At 41.1% G+C, this 20,532-nt stretch overlaps 1 protein-coding gene across 3 annotated transcripts in view; it reads right to left on the bottom strand.

The window, feature by feature from the left end:
- Positions 1–20,532, bottom strand: part of pitrm1 (pitrilysin metallopeptidase 1) — a 94,008-nt gene that overhangs the window by 37,036 nt on the left and 36,440 nt on the right. For all 3 annotated transcript variants that reach the window (XM_034182378.1, XM_034182379.1, XM_034182380.1), the window contains exons 16-18: positions 13,152–13,281; positions 10,507–10,627; positions 10,206–10,282 (exon numbers count right to left, since the gene is read on the bottom strand). In XM_034182378.1, coding sequence (XP_034038269.1) covers positions 10,206–10,282; positions 10,507–10,627; positions 13,152–13,281 — 328 coding nt within the window. The remainder of the gene's footprint in view (positions 1–10,205; positions 10,283–10,506; positions 10,628–13,151; positions 13,282–20,532) is intronic.

The raw sequence follows: 20,532 nt of genomic DNA, 5'->3' as shown, positions 1-20,532 counted from the left end.
GTGGAGACAATTCGCCGCATTCACAACGTGACAGAACTTAACAATGCTGTGCATAATGGTTCCTGATAATTCTCCAGCAACACGTGTCATTAATAGTAACACATGGTAACAGGTTGCAGCAGTTCCTGAGCACACCTGACACCTCTGCCCCGAATCATCACATTCATGATCAGCGGCCAAGAATGTGTACTTCGTGACTTGTCGTCGTTATGTGTAAATGTTAAGGATTTTATATATATATATATATGTTATCACTGTTAAACATTTGTACCTTTTGTCTTCTTTCTGATGAGAACGGTGTTGTGCTGTTTGCACCTAACCCCGAGAATGTATGTGTTATTCAACCTTGTTTTAGCATGCTGGGGTCAATCTGAACTGGGAATGAGAAGCTGGATGTACTTATTATTATTCTGATTGTGATGTGATGCTTAGTGTTCCAGGCAGATGCAGAACAGCTGATAACTGCGAACGAGATGTGCTGACCTTCGACGATAAGAGTAAAAGAAAGTGTTCTTCCTTACAGCTGCACTTATTGACGTGTGTTTATGTTACGGGAAGAAACTTGTCTTGCGTCATTCCCCCCACCCTTAGGACAAGTTTTTGTTTATGTGATGAGGGATTCACTAATAAAAAGAGCGAAGCGCAGGCCAGACTTTAGTGTAGCTTTGGTGTATAGCCTGACTGCACTCCGCGCGTAAAATTTGACTTTCTGTCTCACTGGTGGTTCTTGACTCTGTTTGTCTTATCAAAGGTTTTAAGAATGTTTGGAGGAGAAAATACCCAACATTGACTGGGGGCTACGTCCGGGATCTCAACAATACCGGAGGTGTCCAGCGGAGGTCGTCAAGTCCAAACGTAAATCCTTGGCCAAGGTCCGATCGATTGATCGTGTCTGCAATTGTCGACCACCATTGGCATCGTCTGATTGACGAGATTTTCCCGAAGAAGACAGACAGGAAGTCGAGTCAGTGAGTAGAATTTCTTTGTAAATAGTACTGAGTGAGTGGTGATCAGATCACATAAACAGTTAAATTCCGCAAGCGATGATACAGAATCGTCTGTTAATGCAAAGCAGTTAAACTCTGTAAGGAGGGTGCGGACTCCTCTGTTTATATACGCGTACCGGTAGGGGATAAAAGTGATCACATAAAACAGTTAAACTCCGTAAGCGATGATACAGAATCGTCTGTTAATGAAACACAGTTAAACTCTGTAAGGAGGGCGGACTCCTCTACGGTTGCGAGGGACGCACGTAGTTAAATTCCGGAAGGAGGATACGGACTCCTCTGTTTTAATACGTAAAGGAAATCCCGGGTAGAAATACGTGCACTGTAAAAAAGCAGTTAAATTTGGCAGGGACGGCGGAGTCCCCTAATGCAGGACATTAGTTAAATTTCACAGGAGGGCGAGCTCCCCTGGCATAAGAATACGCGTACGATTATTAAAAGTGTTTCTATGTGTAAATAGTGTTTTGTGTAAGTGTAAATAACTGTGTGAAAGTGTAATACTTTGGACAACGTTAGTGACAACCGTGCGTGTGGAAGCAGCAGGCAAGTGATTCCGCTTCCTACGGGGAGGTGAAAGGAATCAACCACACGACAGCAAATTAATTGTCACGTCCAAAGAAAGTGTGAAAACTTCAGATTTAGAACACCCTAGGTGTGCCCCCGTCTGAAGTCCAAATTATAACAAGGGATAATAAAAATGGGGGGTAAGACGTCTATAAATAAGGGAAATTTATCAACTGACGACTGGAAATTTATGGAAGCAAAAAATCCAAAAGCAACAAAGAAATTGGAGACCTGGATAAATAAACATGACTTTGACGGACAACTGAACCTGATCAGTATACAGAAGCTGAAGAAGGAGTTAGAACAGAAACATAAAGGTGATGAGAAAAAGATGCAGAAAGTAGGGGCAGATTTAGTGGCATTTTGGGAGGAGGAAGCAGAGAACAGACAGAAGGGAGCAGAGAAGCGACAATTAGAGAAAGCAAGGAAAAAGAAAGTTGTAGGTAAGGCAGAAGAAGATGTGATAATTCAGCACAGAGAACCAGAACAACCTCAGCAACCACCGCCGGCTGGATCGTCGGTGACAACAACACCTTTATCTCCTCTACCAGAGGATGACGATGTACCGCCACCACAGTATGATTTAGCAGTAAAACCTAAGGTAAAAAGTGAAAAACCAGAAAAACCACAAACACGCAGTCAAGCGAAAGTGCCCACAGCCCCTCCCATGGTGGAACACAGTGACCAGGGAGGTGCCTATCCTATGACAGAAGTACCAAATCCTCGTGCAGGAACAGCAGGACAGCGATCAACCATGCTCGTATATCGAACATGGAATGCTGATGATATCAAAGCAGCAGTCGACATGATACCATCGCCACATGTCGATATTGAGGGATTTATGCAGGATATAGGAAACATTAGAAGTTCTTACCACCTTAGTGGACCTGAAGTCCAACAGGTGTGGATGAAAGCATGTGGCCCTAAATGGAGTCAGGTACGCGGAGACTGGAATCCTGCAGACCAACAAGGCGTATCACTGACACATGATGATCTAGTCTTAGAAACAAGAGTGGAAGCTATGATTACACGTGCAAAAGGAGTGTTAGGACCAAAGATAAATTACACTGAAATTACCAGGACAGCTCAGAAAGAAGGAGAGCCATGGACAGAGTTTAGATGCAGATTTGAGAGTGTATTTAGAGTCCATAGTGGCATATTGCCAGGAACACCAGTGTATGAAAACAAATTGAAAAATATTTCACCTGTGAAGCTGACAATGACCGATTTGATTCATGATGGCAACTCAACAGCTGTCATAACAGTAACAGGTGCCACTGAAGATGTTTTAAAATTGAGATTCACAGGTATGCCATTACATGTGTCACTTTGTAAACCATATTTGACAGAATGGCAAGAATTGGGACTGACAGTCATAACAGCTTTGTCAGCCACTGATTGGAGCAGAGTTGGACCACGAACGGAGTTCAGTCCATCAACTAAATTGTATAAAGTGCCAGTTAATGTCTCATTGGTGCTGACAGCTGGAACACACATTGATGTGTCCACTTCACAATCCTGAGTGTTTCAGTTGAGTCCTGAAGAGGATGATCTTCTCTCTTCTGTACCATCAGGATTGTGGACAACAGGTCCTTCAGACGTAGGACTGATAAAAAATGCACAACCTGTAGTTATAAGACCAAAAACAGAATACAGACCATGTGTAAGACAGTATCCATTGAAACCTGATGCAATTGAAGGAATCAGGCCAGTAATAGAGGATTTGTTAACAGCAGGAGTAATAGTGCCATGTCCAGATTCACCATGTAGGACACCCATATTTCCTGTAAAAAAAGGCTCCGCCCTCAGTGGGATGGAGAATGATTCAAGATCTGCAGGCAGTAAATGCTGCTGTAGTAAAAAGAGCTCCATGTGTACCAGATCCGCACACACTGTTAAGATCATTGAGATTAAATTCTAGTTGTTTTTCTGTAATAGATATCAGTAATGCATTTTTTTTTTTTCTGTACCAGTACACCCAGATAGTCAATTCTGGTTTGCTTTTACCTTTAAAGGACAACGATATACATTTACCAGATTACCGCAGGGTTACGCAGAGAGCCCAACTATTTATTCTCAAGTCATGTCAGCATGTTTAGCCAATTTTGTTCCACCGGCAGATAGCCAACTATTAGTGTATACTGATGACATTCTGATTGCCTCTGACACACGAGAAAACTGCATAACTGACACAGTAGCATTATTATGTTTCTTATTTGATAATGGCCACAAAGTGAGTAAAAACAAAGTTCAGTTGTGTAGGGATAAAGTAAAATATTTAGGACATGAATTATCAGCCACAGGGCGCACGATCCTGTCTGACAGGAAGGAAGCAATTTTACAGGCTCCAAAACCACAAACCAAAAAGCAGATGATGTCATTTCTTGGACTGACTAATTACTGCAGGGCATGGATTCCCTGCTATGCAGAATTGACTAGTCCACTTTCTGATTTGATGTACAAGGATGATATTTCAATGTCAACCGTGTTGGAATGGAACAAAGAAGCTGAGGAAGCTTTTGTAAAAGTAAAACAAACATTAGTGTCATCCACAGTTTTGGCACTACCAGATTATAGTAAACCATTCATTCAAACAGTTGATTGTAAGAATAAGTTCATGACTAGTGTTTTGGTTCAAGTGTATGGCTCAAAATTAAGGCCAGTTGCCTACTACTCATCTAAATTGGATGCAGTAGCAAGTGCTTTACCACCATGAGTACAGGCTGTTGTTGCAGCCTCTATGGCTGTTCAAAGTAGCAGTAATGTTGTTCTATTCCATCAGTTGACACTGAAAGTTCCACAGGCAGTCTCTGCACTTCTGTTGCAGACAAACATGAGCCTTTTGTCCCCAGCAAGACATCTTTCGTGTATGTCCTTGCTATTATCACAACCACATCTTACGGTAGAGCGCTGTACAACATTGAATCCATCCACATTGATACCCTTACCTGAGGATGGTGAGCCGCACAATTGTCTTGATGTAGCTACGGTCTGTACGAAAGCACGCCCAGACCTCCAGGACACACCCATCCCAAACAGTACAATTGTGTATGTGGATGGTTCTTCCACTAAAAACGCTTATGGACAAACACAATCTGGATATGCTGTTGTCACAAATTCAGAAGTATTGGATTCTGCTTCATTGCCATCCTCATTTTCAGCACAAGCAGCTGAATTAGTTGCTTTAACTGCAGCTTGCTATCTGTTTAAAGGTACGGCTGTAACAATTTATACAGACAGCCAGTACGCTTTTAGCACAGTGCATGTGTTTGCAAAACTGTGGGAAGAGCGTGGAATGGTGACATCATCTGGAAAGCCAGTGACTCATGCCACTCTCCTAACTGCACTACTGAAAGCTGTGAAATTGCCTAACCAAATTGCTATATGCAAATGTGCGGCTCACACCAAAGGCTCTGACAGTGTTTCAAAAGGAAATGACGTTGCTGACAAAACCGCAAAGGCGGCAACAGCTCTTTCTATTTTTCTCCTATATGACACCCCTCCGGATATGACCACAAAAGAAACCCATATTGCCAAAAAATATGTTTAAATGGGCAGCTATTATGAGCCATGGCGTGACGCATGTCTCATCAGGGGGTATGATATCGCAATTGCAATCTGTCTTTATGGGTTCGATGCATATGCAAAAACAGCATTGTAGAGCATGCATGACATGTGCAAAACACAACTCACAAGGCAATTTGAGACCCCAAAGAGGCAAATTTCCAACACCACAATATCCCTTTCAAGTGATTCATATGGATTATATACAGCTGAGTAAACATGAAGGGAAGGAATTTTGTTTAGTCATAATTGATGCCTTCTAAAAATGGGTAGAATTGTTCCCTACAAAACATGCAGATGCACTTACAGTGGCTAAGGCATTGTGCAAAGATATCATTCCATGATTTGGAATACCAGAAACAGTCTATTCAGATAATGGAGCGCATTTTGTTAATACAATAGTGCAATACGTAGGAGAAGCGCTACAGGTCAATCTCAAAAATCATTGTGCTTATCAACCACACAGTGCCGGATTAGTGGAAAGGACAAAGGGCACAATAAAATAAGATTAAGGAAATGTATAGAAGAGACAAAACGAACCTGGATTGAATGTTGGACCTAGTAAAATTGTATATGAGAATAACACCAACACCATCAGGGTTAACACCATTTGAGATACTTCATGGACGACCATATCGTCTACCAATTTTGACATGGATACTAAAACAGCAGATGAGGAACAAACATTAGCAAATTTTATGAAAAAGACATTAACACAGAAAGAGATAACTTAAACACATTTACTGCCGAATAATTTTGATCTTCCACAGGACGGCCTTCCAGTAGTCTAGCCAGGAGACTGGGTGTTCATCAGAGTCCAGTCCTCGTTGGGAAGGTCTATACCAAGTGCTGTTAACAACACCAACTGCAGTAAAGATAGCGGAGAGATCAACGTGGATACATCACTGTAAGATACAGCGTGTGTTGGCGGCCTCCACAGTGTAAGGGGAAGTCTGGCTACAAAGAGAGTCTATTTAATTAGCAATAGATTGTCTCAATGCCAGTGAAGCAGGGAGATCCTTGCACTATTAGGTGAGGTGGTTAACAACACTGTATCCTAGCAATCATGACTGAACTACAGCAGACCCCGGAGCGGCGTGCTCAGCGCCGCCGCTGCCGGACTGTTGGTAGGGCAGCCGGTTGCGTTGTGATCTTAGTGTGTTTCGTGCTCCTCGGATTCCTGGCCTGGTGGTTGACCCAAGAATTGCAGCTCACTGTGGACCAAGCCAGAGAACAACGCAAGCAACGTCAGAAGAGGTTTATTCATAATGTGAATGAGACAGATGGACACCCTCATATATACCATACTAATATGTGGTACAGATATATTCATTTATTGGCTATGGAATTACGTTACTAATTGTTATGTTTGTTCGCAAATACCTATATCCTCAACACACCCAGCTCTGACGGCTAAACCGTACCCTGCTAGGGTGACAGAATGTCTTATCATACGGATGCATAATCAAACTGTATTTCGGGGGCAGCAGTTCTCAGCAAATCTGATAAGATGTAACACCACTTGCCTCAGTGCAACCACTTATATGATAGGGATTTCAACAGAGGACGTACAAGCGTGCCCAAGTGCTGCTCCATTGACTAGACTGAAGGGAAACGCAAAAATATCATCACGTTAAATTGTCATCACAACGGCCATTCCCAATTTGCTTTTACGGGACAGGGAATAAAAATGTAGGTAAAATTAAGAAACGTCTGTGTACCCAAACGTATGTTTTATCAAATAATTTAAGCCTAACCAAAACATAATATGTGGATGGTACTTATCTTCATCACATTGGACGGGGATGTAATTATACAGGCTCCTGTCCATGGGGAACGGATGAATCATGTGCTTATGTTAGTAAGTTTTTGCTACCACCTGTAAATGGTACTCCGGTGTATGATGACATCTATTGGCTTTATGGTTCCAGACTGTACATGAGTCTCCCACCAAATTGGGGTGGTGTGTGTGCACCTACCCAGGTGACTGACCATACATATGTGGTAAGACCTCCACAGAGAAGAATGGCAGCACCAGACGGAGGAGATTGATATACCCAGATGTGTTACCACATAATCACATGTGGGGCTCGGATGTACTAAAGGACCAAAAAAAATTGTGGTCTGTAGGAGATAAAATAGCACATTCATTGTTCCCCTGGATAGGAGTGGGAAAAAATTCATTAATGATTGAAACTCTGAATTATCGATTGGGTCTGTTCATGAATGTAACTAAAAAAAAAATAGTAGCAGCTCAAAACACTGAAATAGATGCTTTACGTACCATGGTGATGCAAAATCGTATGGTTTTAGACTTGCTTACTGGTTCACAGGGAGGAGTTTGTGTTCTGCTGAACACAACATGCTGTACTTTCATCCCAGACTCCATTCATTCAGTGGATATGCAGGACGCATTGGAAGAGCTGAATAAACTTCGTGATGCAATGCATAAAGACACCCTAGCCGTGAACCGGTGGAATCCCTGGTCCTGGTTGACTTCAGGACCATGTTGGCAGTTACTATTGAAAATGGTGTCAAATACATTTGTACAGTGTAATCTGGCCTTCCAACAAACTATGCCAAAATATCAAGCATTGAAACAGTCAGACCTTAGTGGAGAAAACTGTAATGACTGTACTGAGAATTATGATGATATTGAAAAGCTCACAACTCCAGTTCAAGCTTGAACTGTTGACGTGATGAGTTAACACACTCTTAGCCTATGAAGCTTTAGCTGAAAAAGTAATAAGACAAGTGGTGTAGTCGAATAATACAGAAAAACGGTTCATTTATACCAGTCGGTAGGAGTGATGTATGGTGGTGGTGTGGTGATAACAGAATCTTTGACAGACTGCCACGAAATGTGTCAGGTTATTGTGCATTAATATCATTATTGTTACCCATGACCCCTGAAGACATTACGACATATGCAGCCTCTCTTATTCCTGAGGATTGGCAGAAAGGCATAGCCAGACATAGAGTAAAAAGAGATTGGAAAGGAGTAGGAAATCCAACATATATTGACACAATAGGAGTCCCCAGAGGAGTGCCTGATGAGTATAAACTGGTTGATCAAATAGCAGCTGGATTCGAATCTTCCATCTGTTGGTGGTGTTCAATTAATAAAAACGTGGACAGAATAGATTAAGTTAATAAACTAACTAACTACGCTGGGTGATGCCTACTGTATGTTTAACAGGTGATAAACAGGTGGGAAATGTTAAGGATTTTATATATATATATATGTTATCACTGTTAAACATTTGTACCTTTTGTCTTCTTTCTGATGAGAACGGTGTTGTGCTGTTTGCACCTAACCCTGAGAATGTATGTGTTATTCAACCTTGTTTTAGCATGCTGGGGTCAATCTGAACTGGGAATGAGAAGCTGGATGTACTTATTATTATTCTGATTGTGATGTGATGCTTAGTGTTCCAGGCAGATGCAGAACAGCTGATAACTGCGAACGAGATGTGCTGACCTTCGACGATAAGAGTAAAAGAAAGTGTTCTTCCTTACAGCTGCACTTATTGACGTGTGTGTTTATGTTACGGGAAGAAACTTGTCTTGCGTCATTCCCCCCACCCTTAGGACAAGTTTTTGTTTATGTGATGAGGGATTCACTAATAAAAAGAGCGAAGCGCAGGCCAGACTTTAGTGTAGCTTTGGTGTATAGCCTGACTGCACTCCGCGCGTAAAATTTGACTTTCTGTCTCACTGCTGGTTCTTGACTCTGTTTGTCTTATCAAAGGTTTTAAGAATGTTTGGAGGAGAAAATACCCAACAGTAAACACACCTTAAGCCAAATAAACAAAATATATTTTTGTCATTTGTAGCCATGTTATTGCTATCGTCTTTGTGTAAGATCTTCACCGTGGGCGGGGCTCAGGCCACTCAGTCCCCCCCGCCCCACACACACACAGAACAACAGTGAAGCAGGTGAAGGTAAATAACACTAACAGGTGCTTTTATTTCCTCCTTGAATACATAATTCCAGAGAGAAAACTTCAAACTATAAATCCAAGTAAATTTTATTTCAAAGCAGCGTTCCAGAGCTGGATCATTTCACAGCAATTTACTATTTTGTGTCCTGCCTGATAGAACTCCCAAAGGATAAGGGTTTGTAATGAGTGTAAATATGATGTAGAAGGCAAACTCTTAAGAATTAACCCAAATAAAGTCCCCTCTTCATGATTAATAAATTTATTATGATGAACTGAAATCAAAGTTGAATCAAAAATGGTGGCGTCCTCAACACTTGGATGAAAATTAAGTTGAGTTTGATTGGGGACTTCTTACTTTCTGTAAAAAACAAAACAAAACAAAAATTACAGTTTCTGAGTTGAATCTACTGCATTAAGTATGCAATTCCCCCATAAAGTACTATTTTCTCCATTATTACCTTTGTCCCCTAAGGTCTCATACCAGTGCAGTTACCAAACAACAGGTTTTCCACTGCTGAAAGATGAACACCGCTCAGTTCCTGACTTGGCCAACAGGTGGCTCTGTCTTTGACACTGGAGGGAAGCTCAAAATGGAAGCTAGGAGTAGATTTGTTCAAACTGGTGCATTTCAGATATTTTGACCAGTATGTTTATGGTGAATCAGTGATGTGCTATTAGCTTTACTGACATAAATACGGATACCATCCAGTTCTAAGCAAACAGCTGCACACCAAAGTCTTCAAGTTAACGGTAAAGCTATCCGGTAAAAGTACAAATTCATATTAAGTGCGTGGAATATTATATCTATATTCCTTACATCAATATTAACTGATATGCGGATCAAAATAATATGCTAAATGTCATCATTTTCCTGTAGAGGAAAATGAGCAATGATTGTGAAATGATCCACTTTGCTGCTTTGGCAATATTTTGGCTTTAATCCGAATGAGAGAGGAGAGAGTTGCTGTGTTGACGGATTAAAGCACCTTTGTTTATTTGAGTGATATTCTTGTTAACAAAGCCTGAGAGTTCATTTTATTGGTTTACTTATATTTTGGTTTTGTGATATTATGATAGCTGGTGCTTCACCAACTTGTCTTTGTACGGTTCCTGTTGAAGGACAAACCTGTTGAATATGTCGCTCCACAGATGAAACATGTGAGGAAGGTTCCTGTCGAGGCAGGAGGAGGCCAGGAGGATGCCCTGAAACACAGACATAGACACACACCATAACCAACACGGAACTCAACACACTAACAGATGTCAAGTTCATCTTTTTCAAGAACTTTCTTTATTGACTTTTATGTTGTCAAATGGCTGCAGTGTTAAACTGAAGGAAACAAACGGACTAATAGTGATTTGATGTGCATGACTTTAGAATGTAGCCAGACACACGTGCAGAAAGACGGTGGATTTAAACTGCTAACCTGCTCGTACGTGTCCAGCTGGGAGGAGTCAGGGATGACCTGTGTGGAGACAGACATGCCACCCGTCCTCAGCTCCATCTGCTGGGCCTGTTGTCTGTAGTCCAGAGCTCCACCGCCCATCCTACAGAACAAACAAACAAAATGAATAAATAAAACAATCAAAAACATTGATAGGAAAGGGAAAAAAAAAAGGGAAACAGAAAAAAAAAGCATCTCATTCTGAAGGAAAAAAAATCCTAGAGGTTCTGTTTTTGACAACTAGTCAAAAACAAACTAATCAGTACAGCTTGAGTCCAATTATATTAAGTACTGGTTTAGCGCCACTTACAACCCGTTAAAGAGTTAATATCCATCATAAAAACCATATGCTGTAGTATCCGGAGTATAAGTCGCACCTTATTTCTGTACGTGGCACAGTGTTTCCAAGGCGGCGAGTTTAACAGACAGGAACTCCTTGTAGCACATGTGCACATCACAGTGTGTGCCTTCATCTAACATAAGGACTTTTAAATTAAAAAATAAGCAAGCTGGACAAATAAACATGTGATGGCCAACATATTGAATGTTACATGATGCAGATGAAGACTCATTAAATCAAATCAAATCAATTTTATTTATATAGCACCAAATCACAACAAACAGTTGCCCCAAGGCACTTTATATTGCAAGGCAAAAGCCATACAATAATTACAGAAAACCCCCAACGGTCAAAACGACCACCTGTGAGCAAGCACTTGGCGACAGTGGGAAGGAAAAACTCCCTTTTAACAGGAAGAAACCTCCAACAGAACCAGGCTCAGGGAGAGGCAGACTTCTGCTGGGACTGGTTGGGGTTGAGGGGAGAGAATCAGGAAAAAGACATGCTGTGGAAGAGAGCAGAGATCAATCACTAATGATTAAATGCAGAGTCGTGCATACAGAGCAAAAAGAGAAAGAAACACTCAGTGCATCATGGGAACCCTCCAGCAGTCTAAGTCTATAGCAGCATAACTAAGGGATGGTTTAGGGTCACCTGATCCAGCCCTAACTATAAGCTTTAGCAAAAAGGAAAGTTTTAAGCCTAATCTTAAAAGTAGAGAGGGTGTCTGTCTCCCTGATCCGAATTGGGAGCTGGTTCCACAGGAGAGGAGCCTGAAAGCTGAAGGTTCTGCCTCCCATTCTACTCTTACAAACCCTAGGAACTACAAGTAAGCCTGCAGTCTGAGAGCGAAGCGCTCTATTGGTGTGATATGGTACTATGAGGTCCCTAAGATAAGATGGGACCTGATTATTCAAAACCTTATAAGTAAGAAGAAGAATTTTAAATTCTATTCTAGAATTAACAGGAAGCCAATGAAGAGAGGCCAATATGGGTGAGATATGCTCTCTCCTTCTAGTCCCCGTCAGTACTCTAGCTGCAGCATTTTGACTTAACTGAAGGCTTTTCAGAGAACTTTTAGGACAACCTGATAATAATGAATTACAATAGTCCAGCCTAGAGGAAATAAATGCATGAATTAGTTTTTCAGCATCACTGAGACAAGACCTTTCTAATTTTAGAGATATTGCGCAAATGCAAAAAAGCAGTCCTACATAATTGCTTAATATGCGCATTGAAGGACATATCCTGATCAAAAATGACTACAAGATTTCTCACAGTATTACTAGAGGTCAGGGTAATGCCATCCAGAGTAAGGATCTGGTTAGACACCATGTTTCTAAGATTTGTGGGGCCAAGTACAATAACTTCAGTTTTATCTGAATTTAAAAGCAGGAAATTAGAGGTCATCCATGTCTTTATGTCTGTAAGACAATCCTGCAGTTTAACTAATTGGTGTGTGTCCTCTGGCTTCATGGATAGATAAAGCTGGGTATCATCTGCGTAACAATGAAAATTTAAGCAATGCTTTCTAATAATACTGCCTAAGGGAAGCATGTATAAAGTGAATAAAATTGGTCCTAGAACAGAACCTTGTGGAACTCCATAATTAATCTTAGTCTGTGAAGAAGACTCCCCATTTACATGAACAACGCAGCGCAGTGCCTTTAATACCTATAGCATGCTCTAATCTCTGTAATAAAATTTTATGGTCAACAGTATCAAAAGCAGCACTGAGGTCTAACAGGACAAGCACAGAGATGAGTCCACTGTCTGAGGCCATAAAAAGATCATTTGTAACCTTCACTAATGCTGTTTCTGTACTATGATGAATTCTGAAACCTGACTGAAACTCTCAGCTCAGAGGTACGGAGACACATTCATGCCAAAATGTCTGAAAGGAAATGCTGGCGACATTTGTCAAATAGAGCACAGCAACTTGCTCCATGTGATCAAGGTCCAGCATGTTGACTTGATGGCAAGCGGAATGGAAGCTCCTCCTATTTGATGACGCACTGGGGCGAATTCTCGCAGCAAAAGCAGAGCGACACACCGGGCGAGGGCGGCGCGTCCATCGCCAGGCGAGGCACATGAATTTGTGGTGTCACGTGGCATCTGGTGTGAACGCGGCATAAACCAGGTAAAAATCCAGACATTTACACTGAAATTAGAGCAAATTCCCCTGTTATTTTTAGGGTCATGAGGAGCATCAACACAGACAGAAGCTAAAGTGTTGAGTGACAATGGTGATAGTGAGTCCGTCCTGGAGGCCGACTGAAGGACTCACTTGGTCAGAATACTGCAGAAGAGTGGGACGTAAATCTTGAGCTCCGCTGGCAGCGAGTTGAGAGTGCACATGGCTCTGAAGTAAACCAGACCGTTCGTGGGCTGCTCACAGGACTGCACAGGCACACCACCTGTAGGCAGCACACACACACACACACACCAGCTGTTCAAAAAACACCATTTAACAAAACCAGTGACACCGAGCAGTTGTCTCAGCTGAACCAACACGACACAATGACACATAATGCCAATAAATCAGCACCAGCCTCAGGCCGGCCATCAGCAGACACGGCTTTATTTATATTTCTTAACCTTTATTTGTGCGAGGCAGCTGTGCTGAAGGCCTGCTTTTGCTCTCGTGGTACTGCAAATTCTGGCTGACGCAAAGAAAAGAATTATAGGTAATCAAATGACATGGCTGTTGAACATGCTAACGTGGACCGCCGCCAACCTGTAGCTACATGCTATCTGTGCTGGACGATGAACTTCAACCACACACAAATAAACAAACAAACAAAAAATAAACACAGTCAGTAAACATAAATTACAAATGTCAATCTATGCTAACATGCTACGCTAAGGCGCTGAAATTTCCTTCAGACTATTTCTACACCAAGCTTTGTGGTACTGTATGTGGCAATGCTCCTAGTTAGTAGCGAAGATGAGCAGGTGCAGCCATCTATGCACATTGGTCAAAACGCTGCTGACGTGCCGCAGAGGAGTAAATAAATAAAACCCCTGTCATACCTTGACGATTTAGCCCGTGTATGCAGAGCGTATTAAAAACGCTGGCGTATGTCTACTAAGTTATGGGTAAGTTTTGTATAAGTTAACAGAACTCTGAAGCACGCTGATATACATCGTAACAGGGTGAGTACCTTAAAAATTTTTTTTAGGAGTGCACAATATTTTCGACGTACGTCAGCGTATGACTCACATGTCCCGCACATGAGGGCCATAAGTTGTAGGTAAGTTATGCAATTGTTAACACACGTTTCTTTTAATTTACTCATAAGTAGGGATGGGTATCGAGAACCGGTTCCTTTCGGGTATCGTTAAGAAATGATTCGATCCACCGACATCATTAAGCTTTGTGCTTAACGATTCTGTTATCGGTCCTTCAGAGTGGCTGTTTTGGGGGGTGTTTGTCAGGAAAATGATAATTTCTCTACATTGATTACAGACCCTGCAGCGGGTCCGTAATCAACTTTGCTGCAGCGCGGCGTTACTTTGAACCTTGAACCAATTGAAGCAGTGGTTCGCAGATTGAAGCAATGCTTCAATCTATTGTTTTGTTTATTCTTTCTTTCTTTCGCTTAATTTTCCCTCCACTACAACCCTAAAGAGCACACGTCTGTGAGTATTATTCACCTTTTCTATGTTAAACCGACCTGTTATGGTCTTCTGAGACAGTTGATAGATGTATTTTATAACTTAAAAACGGGAGCGATGCTAACGCATTACTAACTTGGACTCCTGTCTTGTTGCAAGAAAGAAAGGAGAATCATCCTCTGTTCTGTTCACACAGCTCCAAACGCTGTGCACCTCTCTGCCGAGTCAAGTTAGAACGATAGAATCCAGTCTGAATTAACTTCAAAGTGAAACACCATTTTGTTTATTTTTATTTATGTCCAGAGATCAAGGATACAGTGACCAATTTCATATTTATTTACTTTAAGACTCAATGAAATATATAGAAAACCTGTAAAGCCTACTTTTAGTACAAAATTCACGAGGTATCGATAAGGATATACAACCCCTGGCAAAAATTATGGAATCACCGGCCTCGGAGGATGTTCATTCAGTTGTTTAATTTTGTAGAAAAAAAGCAGATCACAGACATGACACAAAACTAAAGTCATTTCAAATGGCAGCTTTCTGGCTTTAAGAAACACTATAAGAAATCAAGAAAAAAAGATTGTGGCAGTCAGTAACGGTTACTTTTTTAGACCAAGCAGAGGAAAAAAAAAGCGTCAAGACAGAAAACTTAAAGCAATATGTCTCAAAAATCGAAAATGCACAACAAAACAAATGAGGAATGAATGGGAGGAAACTGGAGTCAACGTCTGTGACCGAACTGTAAGAAACCACCTAAAGGAAATGGGATTTACATACAGAAAAGCTAAACAAAAGCCATCATTAACACCTAAACAGAAAAAAAACAAGGTTACAATGGGCTAAGGAAAAGCAATCGTGGACTGTGGATGACTGGATGAAAGTCATATTCAGTGATGAATCTCGAATCTGCATTGGGCAAGGTGACGATGCTGGAACTTTTGTTTGGTGCCGTTCCAATGAGATTTATAAAGATGACTGCCTGAAGAGAACATGTAAATTTCCACAGTCATTGATGATATGGGGCTACATGTCAGGTAAAGGCACTGGGGAGATGGCTGTCATTACATCATCAATAAATGCACAAGTTTACGTTGATATTTTGGACAATTGAAAGGATGTTTGGGGATGATTAAATCATTTTTCAAGATGATAATGCATCTTGCCATAGAGCAAAAACTGTGAAAACATTCCTTGCAAAAAGACACATAGGGTCAATGTCAACGAGCAGATCTGATTTGATGCAGGTGTTAGTTTGGGGGATGAAAATTTACAGGGTGATTCCATAATTTATTCCTCAGAATTGAGTGATTCCATATTTTTTTCCTCTGCTTGGTCTAAAAAAGTAACCGTTACTGACTATCACAATCTTTTTTTCTTGATTTCTTATAGTATTTCTTAAAGCCAGAAAGTTGCCATTTGAAATGACTTTAGTTTTGTGTCATGTCTGTGATCTGCTTTTTTTCTACAAAATTAAACAACTGAATGAACATCCTCTGAGGCCGGTGATTCCATAATTTTTGCCAGGGGTTGTATATGGCTGATTTTGGCGGGGCGCTCACGCTACCTGTGCGACCTGAGAGCAGAGTCCGTTTGTTTGTCGTTTAGTCATTGTTTGCTTGTGTGTTCTTTTGTCCTTTCTGTTTTGAAGTTAATGTGGAAGTGCTTCTGACCATGAGGGGAGCTTACCTCGGAGTTTTTGTTGTACTTTGGTCCTTTTTAGGACAATTCGTCCTGGACTTTACGATGGCGGTGGGGAGGCTGCTAACACAGTCTCCTACGGCCGCGAGTTCCTTCTTGCCCTTCAGCCACTAGCAGCAAGAGACTTTCGTTTGAATATTCCCCATTTTCTTTAGCGAAGTCAACAAGATGACTTAAAGTCTGCTGCATGCAGTATAGTGTCAAAAAAGCACAGAAAGAAGAGAGGGAGGAGGCGTCAGTGCAGAATGAGGAAATATGGGCTCCGTGACAGACGCCGGCTCCCTCCGCTTCCATCCATCCTCCTCTCAAATGTACAGTCCATTCGGAATAAAATGGATGAATTAGAGGCTCACGCCAGATGTAAATGCGACTTCAGAGACATCTTTTGGCTTTTATTGAGACGTGGCTGGGAGATGCGGATCTCAACGAGGATCTTTACATCAGCGGCTTTGGGGAGCCTGTTCGTAATGGATCGCACACCTGTCATTACAAACAAATCAGCGGTGGTGGCGTGTGCTTTGTATATCACAAAACTAATACATCTAGTTTGGGAAAGAATATGCACCCCCGACATGGAGCTGTTGTCTATTTCACTCCGCCCCTTTTACTAGCCGAGTGAGTTCCCTCAGCTCTTTTCACCCTTGTTTACATTCATCCACGTGCTAATGTGATGTCAGCCACCCAGCTGATCGAAGAGGGGTGACAACAGACTAGATGCCCTTCACCTGACACTCCAAAATTTATTTTAGGTGATTTTAATCATTGCCAGGTTCATAAGATTTTAAAAACATATGAACAATGTGTTACTTGTGCAACTACTAAAGGGAGTTCCACCACTGACTTGTGCTACGGCTCAGTACCTGGCGCCTTCAGAGCGTTACCTCTGCCTTCCTTTGGAGCATCCTACCATAAAAGTGTTCTTCTTTTACAAACCTACAGCCTGTTGTAAGTGGTGAGCAAACTGTTAAAACAGTGAAATGCTGGACAGAAAACAGCTTTGCCAGCTTACAGGCTTGTTTTGACTGTACTGACTGGGATGTTTTTTATAGTTCATGTCCTGATATACATGATCTGGCATTTACGGTTTCATCATATATATCCTTTGTGTGGACTCTAACATTCCCCAGAAGGTCATTACTGATTCCCGAACAACAAAACCTGGGTTACTAAGGAAATGAAAAACATTCTAAATAAAAAGAAACGTATTATTATACAGGGAATAGCCAGGAAAAGAAAGAAATCACAAGGGAGGTAAGATATGAGATAAGGAAGCTAAACTAAAGTATAAGGATAAAGTGGAACAGAAGTACAGCAGTGGTGATCTACAGGCCAGCTTGGAGGGTGACCTAAAATCCTGTCCTTAGCCACTCAAAGGGACAGCTGTATTGACATGGATTTTCTTAAAATTGAGGGAATCAAGGATTCCGATCTCCCTAATATGTTTAATGTTTTTTATTCTCAATTTGAAAAGCACAACTTTTCCAGAGACATCTCCCTGTTTAGAGTCTCTTAGTCCTGAGTCTGATGTTGTCATTGACCAGGAATGGGTCAAAAGTATTCTGAAGTGTATAAACAGTAGAAAGGCCCCTGGTCCAGACAATATCTGTGGGCGCACACTACGACATTGTGCGGACCAGCTTAGTGGTGTACTCCAGTATATTTTCAAATGTCTCTCAATTCTTACCAAATTCCGGTTAGCTGGAAATCATCTACAGTGATCTCAGTCCCAAAGACGACCACAACCGAAGCAACTTAGTGATTTTAGGCCTGTCGCTTTAACGTCATAATCATGAAAGGTTTTGAGAGAATTGTGAAGAATCTTATTCTGGAAACAGTGGATGGAGCCCTGGACACACTTCAGTTTGCTTACCAGAGAGGGAGAGGGGTGGAGGATGCAAAGCTTTCTATTCTCAACTCCCTGTATAAACATCTGGAGAAGCCACAGGCACATGCCAGACTCTTGTTTGCAGACTTCTCGTCAGCATTCAATACAATGCAGCTGCATCTTTTAGTACAAAGGCTGAGTGATGACTTCCACCTGCCTCACCAGCTTGTTTTATGGATTTTTAATTTTTTATTTGACCGTGAGCAGAGGGGTCTTTGTAAATGGCTGCTTCTTGAACTCTGTCGTGTTGTCCACAGGCCTCACCACAAGGGTACGTTTCTTTCGCCCCTCCTTTTATTATGTATACAGACAGCTGTAGGAGTTCTCAAGACAACAGTTATTTGGTTCAATTTTCTGATGATACTGTACTGTTGTCTCTTCTTCACGGTTCAGATCAGACCACGGAGCTGTTTATCAGATTTATTTGTTGGTGTGATAACCTTTTGGATTTAAATGTGTCCAAAAACTAAGAAATGATCATTGACTTCGACGTAGCAGGGATGTGGCCAAGGAGAGTATCATACACAATGAAAAAGTGGAACTTGTCACATCATATAAGTATTTGGGGACTATTTTTGATGACAAGCTGAAGTTTGATGTGAACACAGATGCCATTGTGAAGTGAGGACAGCAGAGAATTTATCTTCTCCGTAAACTGAACTGTCAGCCTCTCAGTGAAGACAGAAATAGCCTGAACAACATTGTTAAAATTTGTTCAAAGATTATCGGAGTGAAACAAAGAGACTTACACTCTTTTTGTAATCAACAGATCCTCCGGAAGGCTGAAATCATCTTGTCTATGTCAGGTCATGTTCTTTTAGGAGAGTTTTCCCTGCTTCCTTTAGGACGCCGTTATACAACCCCTGGCAAAAATTATGGAATCACCGGCCTCGGAGGATGTTCATTCAGTTGTTTAATTTTGTAGAAAAAAAGCAGATCACAGACATGACACAAAACTAAAGTCATTTCAAATGGCAACTTTCTGGCTTTAAGAAACACTATAAGAAATCAGGAAAGAAAATTGTGGCAGTCAGTAACGGTTACTTTTTTAGACCAAGCAGAGGGAAAAAATATGGAATCACTCAATTCTGAGGAAAAAAATTATGGAATCATGAAAAACAAAAGAACGCTCCAACACATCACTAGTATTTGTTGCACCACCTCTGGCTTTTATAACAGCTTGCAGTCTCTGAGGCATGGACTTAATGAGTGACAAACAGTACTCTTCATCAATCTGGCTCCAACTTTCTCTGATTGCTGTTGCCAGATCAGCTTTGCAGGTTGGAGCCTTGTCATGGACCATTTTCTTCAACTTCCACCAAAGATTTTCAATTGGATTAAGATCCGGACTATTTGCAGGCCATGACATTGACCCTATGTGTCTTTTTGCAAGGAATGTTTTCACAGTTTTTGCTCTATGGCAAGATGCATTATCATCTTGAAAAATGATTTCATCATCCCCAAACATCCTTTCAATTGATGGGATAAGTGTCCAAAATATCAACATAAACTTGTGCATTTATTGATGATGTAATGACAGCCATCTCCCCAGTGTCTTTACCTGACATGCAGCCCCATATCATCAATGACTGTGGAAATTTACATGTTCTCTTCAGGCAGTCATCTTTATAAATCTCATTGGAACAGCACCAAACAAAAGTTCCAGCATCATCACCTTGCCCAATGCAGATTCGAGATTCATCACTGAATATGACTTTCATCCAGTCATCCACAGTCCACGATTGCTTTTCCTTAGCCCATTGTAACCTTGTTTTTTTCTGTTTAGGTGTTAATGATGGCTTTCGTTTATCTTGTCTGTATATAAATCCCATTTCCTTTAGGCGGTTTCTTACAGTTCGGTCACAGACGTTGACTCCAGTTTCCTCCCATTCGTTCCTCATTTGTTTTGTTGTGCATTTTCGATTTTTGAGACGCTTTAAGTTTTCTGTCTTGACGCTTTGATGTCTTCCTTGGTCTACCAGTATGTTTGCCGGTTTTTAAAGTTGTTTATACCTTCGACGATTCGACTTTTAAATGCTCCGTAGCTCTGCCATGTTTTTATTTATTTATTCTTGCTATTCATTTTAACTTAAGTCTGTTTTATTTGTTTTTTATTAGTTTTATTGTTGTTATATATTGTTCTTGTATTTTATTTTTTCTTAAACAGACTGCTCAAATGAAATTGCCCCTTGTGGGATTAATCAAGTTGCTGATTGACTGATTGAAGGAATCGGATCGATAAGCAGAATCGATAATGGCACTGATATCGATAAAATCTAATCAATACCCATCCCTACTCATAAGTCAAAATACATCCATTGATGCCATCCATTGACTGGCTGAATAATTGAGGCCTGCAGTCATGCGAACAGTTCAGACTGTTACAAATATTAAAACCATTCACACACATGTATAAAGTCTTAATCTGTCCGTTTCAGTCGGATTCATCATCACAGCCTGA

The sequence above is a fragment of the Thalassophryne amazonica genome, chromosome 12 (assembly GCF_902500255.1).
Source record: "Thalassophryne amazonica chromosome 12, fThaAma1.1, whole genome shotgun sequence".
In the NCBI taxonomy this organism is placed as follows: Eukaryota; Metazoa; Chordata; class Actinopteri; order Batrachoidiformes; family Batrachoididae; genus Thalassophryne; species Thalassophryne amazonica.
This window is presented reverse-complemented; position numbering and strand designations above follow the sequence as displayed.